General features: G+C 43.1%; 1 protein-coding gene across 1 annotated transcript in view; it reads right to left on the reverse strand.

Moving 5' to 3' along the window:
* Positions 1–6,444, reverse strand: part of LOC124613390 — an 84,587-nt gene extending 78,143 nt beyond the window's left edge. The window contains exon 1 of the mRNA XM_047142093.1: positions 6,298–6,444. Coding sequence (XP_046998049.1) covers positions 6,298–6,444 — 147 coding nt within the window. The remainder of the gene's footprint in view (positions 1–6,297) is intronic.
* Between the last annotated feature and the right edge of the window lie 355 nt (positions 6,445–6,799).

Genomic DNA, 6,799 nt, shown 5'->3' on the forward strand with positions numbered 1-6,799 from the left:
TCTCCTCCTTTCCTCCTTACACGAGGCATCATAACAACGTTTCACCAGGAAACGCAGGTCAACTGCTGTTTGTGTATGAGAAATCGGTTGGAAACTTTCCTCATGTCAGCACGTTGTAGGTGTCGCCACGGGCGCCAACCTTGTGCGAATGCTCTGAAAAGCTAATCATTTGCATAACACAGCATCTTCTTCCTGTCGATTAAATTTCGCGTCTGCAGCACGTCATCTTCGTTGTGTAGCAATTTTAATGGCCAGTAGTGTAGTTTCCGGCTGGGCTGGGTGCGGTCGTTTGGCGTGGAGCAGTGAGGAAATCTCCGCGACGCTGGTGGCCTCTATGCGGTGTCGGAGTGTGTGGCTGTTCCCATTGCTACGAGGTTCGTGGCTCACCGATTCTGGACATGAAAGTTGAGTTTTGACTTAATCTACCAGCAAGTCACGACTGTTCACAACGTGTCGTTTGGAGTTCGTTGTCGGCTGTTAGGATATTCGTGCGAGCAACAACATGTGTTTTCAAGTTGGGAAATTGTAGCCACCCTCCGGTGGAGTTTAACTGTACTTGATTATTTGAACTGAAGTGCACCAGCGGAATCTTCTGTATTGTGGCCGTTAACGTTGAGGTTACCTGTCCTGGCCGTTGACATAAATTCAGGCAGTGTATTTCCCTCATTGTGTTGTCGCTGTCCAGCACGGTGTGTAGTTGGACAGCTCAATGTATAATTGGTTGTGGACGCCAGTACCTTCTACGTTGTTCCATTGAACTTCCTGTTGTATGCTGGTATGGTGAAGGAGAGTTTATCTTCTTGGTGGGTCCGTTGACTGTCTGCCAGTTGGGTTGTCGTCAGATCGACAATGGTTGGGCCGACTGCCTGTCTTACCTAAACAAGCGTTAGTGTTCGAATTCCAGGCCGACCCTCGGCACTTCTGAGCGTCCTTGAGTGTACTGCCTTTCCTTGTTTGCTCTTGTTGTTTGCACTAGCCGATTTTTAGATTAAGGTTGTTTTGCCCTTATGGCGCCAGATGGTTTGGGCCTTCAGCTTAATTTAAGAACTGTTTTACGTAAAGCCTTTGGCATTTTTAAAATTAATGTTATTGAGTCTGACGTGTTGGGCCTTCAGCCGATTTTGAATTTTAGTTTTTTTGCTCTTAGAGCGTCAGATTTTGAATTAAAGTTTTTCTGCTCTTAAGGTGGTAGATGGTTTGGGCCTTGAGCCATAATTAAGAACTGTTTTACGTAAAGCCTTTGGCATTTTTAAAATTAATGTTATTGAGTCTTAAGTGTTGGGTCTTCAGCCGATTTTGAATTTAAATTGTTTTGATCTTAAAGTGTCAGATTCTTTGGGCCTTCAGCTATAAGATAAAGCTTTGCCTTTTAAATTTCTGATTTTGCTTTAGCTTTAAGTTACTGGCTTTCGGCCGTTTTAAAATTAAGGCATGTAATTGTACGGTGCATTCAGCCACTAATTAAGTTCCAAAACTAAAATTGTGCTTAAAAAAAACAAATTCTTGCCCCTAGTAATGTTTGATCAAATAAAAGGTTGTATGTTCGAGTGTACCTGACAGCCGCTTATTTTGGTCCCTTTCCACAACTTAAACCACGTGTCCTGTCCTGCGGGTGTAGCAGGGCGTCCCACCTGTGTCGGTCGTGGATGTTTGCGATGTCCTTAGGTTACTTAGGTTTAAGTAGTTCTAAATCTAGGAGACTGATGACCTCAGATGTTAATTCCCATAGTGCTTAGAGCCATTTGAACCATCAGCGTCCATTGTTGTCACATCAGGAGGGCAGCAAGTTGCATATCTAGGATTCTGTCTGCTTTTATAGTTTACTTCTTCAGTTTTACTAGGATGCTTAGCATGTGTGCATGCTGTGTGCAGACGCAGGAGGAGGTGGCCGCAGTTCGCGAATAGCTGAATGTGATTTTGGCTATGGTCAATCACCTTCAGGGTGCTGCCTCGGGGTCTGGCAGTTGCGGAGAATCTGGCACGTCGCTTGGGACACGTCAGATGTCGCTTGTTTTGCCCACTGGCACTACTTCCCAGTGTATGCGACCCGGTGGATCGGACTTCACAGCAAGCCGAGTGGCAGGAAGTAACGCGTTCGCGTCGCTCGAGGCGAAGGGCCAGTGTGGAGACTGGCCACCTGGCCTCGCCTATGCACCCTTCTGTTTCGGTGTAAAGCATATGAGAGGTTCGGACAACAAAGTGGCTGATGCCCTCAGTGCGACTGGGAAGTAGTTGAGACCACACAAGTTAACCAGGAGTTCATACGTGTTTCTGCTCTTCTTGCAGAGATTCCAGTGCTGCTAGATAATACGACGATGATTTTAGATTAAAGGACCTCAAAGGGCACCTTAGAGATGCATATCCAGGCGCAGATATTGGATCAGATCACAATCCTGTTACTGGTACCATAATGAATAAATTTCAACGTTCAAAGCCGAAAAACAGCATACTTTGATACTGAAAAACTGAAGAACCTAAAATTGAGAGTGGAGGTTGGGAAAGAATTGGAAAACAACATGCCACCCATAGACGAGATCAAAGAAAGAAGTACTAATGAATCCTGTGGAAAGGTACGCAATGCAGCCATTAAAGTTGCTACAGCCAAACTTGGTACATATAAAAAACATAATTCTAAGTCCTGCATGACGGGAGATAATCTACTGAAAACGGAAGAACGTAGAATACAGAAGGTGCGTCATAAAAATGTGGAATACCAAGAGACACATAAAGAAATGAAGAAGATGGTTCAAGAAGCAAAAGCGAAGTGGATTGAGGAACAATGCACCGAAGAAATGCTGAAGTTACATGACTAGTATAGTTTCCATAAGAAGATCAAAGCTGTAACTGTAACCTTTAAGAAGCATAATCAAACTCCTTTAAGAGATGGGGATTATCGTATTATTCTCGTATCGGAAAAAATGGGTAAACACCAGGAGAACTGCATATCACCTCTGTTTCCGACAAAAGAGACACGACAGTAAATCAAAATGAAGAAGAATCTGGTCCACGTATCTTACAATCAGAGGTAGAATAAGCGCTGAAAATAACAAAGAACAGAAATGCGCCTGGAGAAAACAACTTATCCACTGAAATTTTTAAATGCATGAACCCAAAAACGTTGACAGCTCAGGCCAGAGCCCGGATGAATGGCTGAAGTCAACCTTTCTCCCATTATCGAAGAAAGCAAATGCAAAAACGTGCTCAGAATTTCAATTGATCTCGTTGATGAGTCATGCTCTGAAAGCTTTTCTAAGAATTATACATAACCGAATTTATCATAAATGTGAGGAGCATTGTACAGAAACCCAATTTGGATCTATGAAGTGAATGGGAACTCGAGAAGCGTTATTTGGTATGAAGATACTTATGCAAAGATGCTATGACCATCAGCAGGTTATCCATATATGCATTATCGTCTATGAGAAAGCATTTGCCACCGTTAACCATGCCCCGCTTATCACAAACTTACGAGAAATAGGATTGGATGGTAAGGACGTAAGAATCATTCAGAAATTATACTGCAATCAGAGAGCAGAGGTCAAAATTAAGAAAAAATTAAATACAGAATCTGCGCAAAAACAAAGGAGTCCGCCAGGGCTGTATACTATCCCCATTACCGTTCATTTTGTATCTGGACAAGATTTTTCGACCCAATCATGACTCAGAATTATTTGGTATAAAAGTAAATGGAGTGAAGATCTGGATGTTACGGTATGCCGATGACACAGCTTTGTTTGCGCCATCCGCAGCCGAACGTCAGAAAACACTTATAGAAATAGATAAAGCTGGTCAGCATTTTGTGTCAGAATAAATGCCAAGAAAACTAAATGGATGTAAATTGAAAGAACCCCTGGTCAAAACGAGTCCCTAGTCATTAATTGTAGTAAAATAGAGAAAGTAACCAAATTTAAATATCTAGGATCTGTGATAAACTCTAAAATTGATTGTGATGAGGAAATTAAGATTCCTGTGTGACTGCCAAAGAAACGTTCCGAAAACTACGAAATGTACTGATATACACAGACATGCCGCTTCATCTGAGAATAAGGTTGGTACAATGCCATGTTGTCCCCGTCCTACTCTATTGAGCGGAAATTTGGTCAATTAAAGCAGGTCCTGTAAAGAGATTAGAAGCAACAGAAAAAATGTGGTTCTTGCGCCGATTACTAAAAATACCATGGATTGAGAAAGTGAGCAATGCTGAAGTGCTGCGTACAGCCGGGGTGGATAGAAAACTAATGGGGACAATTAAAAGAAGAAAGATATCGTAACTGGGGCACATTATGAGAGGAAAGGAATATGAACTTTTGCAATTAATTCTTGAGGGCAGAATAGAAGGAAAGCGCCCACCAGGCAGAAGGAAACAATCGTCAGAGAATATCAAGACATTGACTGGCGTCAACAAACTGGTTCAACAAGCAAGGGAACGCCACCATTGAGCAGCCGAAGCACTAGAAGTGTATGGCACCAAGAAGAAGAAGAGAGACAGAAAGAAGTTTCGTGGTATTCAATCAATTCCGCTAAGACGGTAAAACTAAGATTTATCTTCCGAAGAAATTGATGCCACCTTTTTTAAATGCTGTGTTCAGTGTCAATGCGGGGGCCATCTCAGCGTTACAAAGACGTTGTGCGTAGTAGAGAACATTTAACTTGACCAACTTTGAATGGTTAAACCTAATTCTAACAAACGCAGGACAGTCTGCATTCCAGTCTAGCAGAGAATCGTATGGATAATGTTTTTATTGGTTATCCGGAATCCCTACCACTTCAAAAAGTGGTAACCGGTACATACTAGTAGTGGCTGACGCATATAGGTGGTTTGTTTGGTAACTACCTAGAAAGTCCATGACAACAGGGGTTACCATTCAGCACTTGCCCAAAATATTTTCGGTGTTTGGGACACCTACGGTTTAGGAACGGGGAAATACGCGTGACGTTCTTCAAGGCTATAGATACTGTAATAATTAATAACTGAGTAAACAATTCAGTTGTAGAAGAATGGACCTTTATGAAAAAGACAGTCATAGAAGCTGGAAAGAAAAACATAGGTACAAGAAAGGAAGCTCCCAAGAAATGACGGGTAACAGAAAGAAGGAAGCCAAAAGATGTTCTGAGAGAGTCAGGAATAAAGAAATACAAGTCATTTAGGAAATAAATAAATAGGGAAAGCAGGAAAATGTCCAGAAATCTGAAAGGAAATGATTGTCGGAAGGAGTGACTCAGCAAAGTCAAAACAGCCTTTTCTGAAATTAAAAGCTAGGGGTAGAATCATGAAGAGTGCAATGGGAATTCCACTGATAAATCCAGAGGAATGAACGGGTAAACAAACAGTAAATTGAAGGCCTCTACGATGGCGAGGATTTATCTGATGACGTACGAAGAAGCAGGAGGCAACAGCGAAGAGAGAGGGGATCCAGCATTAGAATCAGAATTTAAAAGAGATTCGGAAGATTCAAATACAAAGGACGCAGAAAGGATAGGTAACGTAACATTGCAGTCTCTAAAACATTCGGGAAGTTTCTACAAAACGACTATTCACGTTGGTGTTTGTAGAACGAATGAAACTGGCAATATGCCATCATATTTTCGGAAAAACATCTTCCACACAATTCCGAGGACAGCAAGAGTCGCCAAGAGTGAGCATTATCACACAATTAGCTTAGCAGCCCAAGCATACAGTTTGCTTACAAGGGTAATATGCAGAAGAACTGGGAAGAAAACTGTTAGATGACGACCAGTTCGACGACCAGAGAGGCGGTTATGATATTGCGGTTGATACCGGAAGGAAGGCTGAAGAAAAACCAAGAGACGTTGATAGGATTTGACAACCTGAGAAAAGCATTCGACAATGTGAACTGGAGCAAGATGTTCGAAATGCTGAGAAAAATAGGGGAAAGCTGTGGGAAAAGCGGGTATTACACAACATGAATAAGAACCAACGGGGAACTATAAGTTTGGAATACCGAAATCGAGGTGCTCGGATTAATCCACACATCGGCGAAGAAATGACGTAAATAAAATAAACATACAAGAGTGGTATTACAATTCAAGGTGATCGGATTGCGGTACTGGTTAGATGCTCTCTTACTCTGCACAGGCCACTGTGGCCGAGCGGTTCTAGGCGCTTCAGTCCGGAACCGCGCTGCTGCTACGGTCGCAGGTTCGAATCCTGCCTCGGGCATGGATGTGTGTGATGTCCTTAGGTTAGTTAGGTTTACGTAGTTCTATGTCTGTGGGACTTATGACCTCAGATGTTAAGTCCCATAGTGCCCAGAGCCATTTGAACCATTTTCTTACTCTGCGGGGCCGTACGACATCGCCAGAGAGTTCTCCACAGTCAGTGTCCTCGATCACGACAAGCCACTGAAAGACAGTCAGCTCAAAATTAGCTCTAACAACCAGGACGTAGAATGAAAGATATTCTCTTGAATCCCGCCTGCCCATCTCATCCATCCAGGTGTTTTGCTTTAAGGCTGGCAGAACTGAGCCATACACTTGGAGAGACTCTTCGCCTAGCTCTGCTTAGCTACCGTTTCCGCGATGTATCGAATGACAATGCCTTGGCGGCTTTGCAAGGCATTTAAGCATGTGTGCAGCTGACACGCGATCTGCTGCGATTTGGCTGTTTCCGTGGAGCCACAAATGGTATTGCAGCTTGTACTTGACAGCCACGGAGGCAGCTCATCATAGGTTGATGTTTACATCATGGGCTGCGCGTCCGTCTATCGGGGAGTTGGAACTTCGTTCTGTGTGTGTGTGTTGATGAGCCATGTTCAAGAGTTAGGTCGTGTTCCTGTCG

This window comes from Schistocerca americana, chromosome 4 (assembly GCF_021461395.2).
Source record: "Schistocerca americana isolate TAMUIC-IGC-003095 chromosome 4, iqSchAmer2.1, whole genome shotgun sequence".
NCBI classification, from domain to species: Eukaryota; Metazoa; Arthropoda; class Insecta; order Orthoptera; family Acrididae; genus Schistocerca; species Schistocerca americana.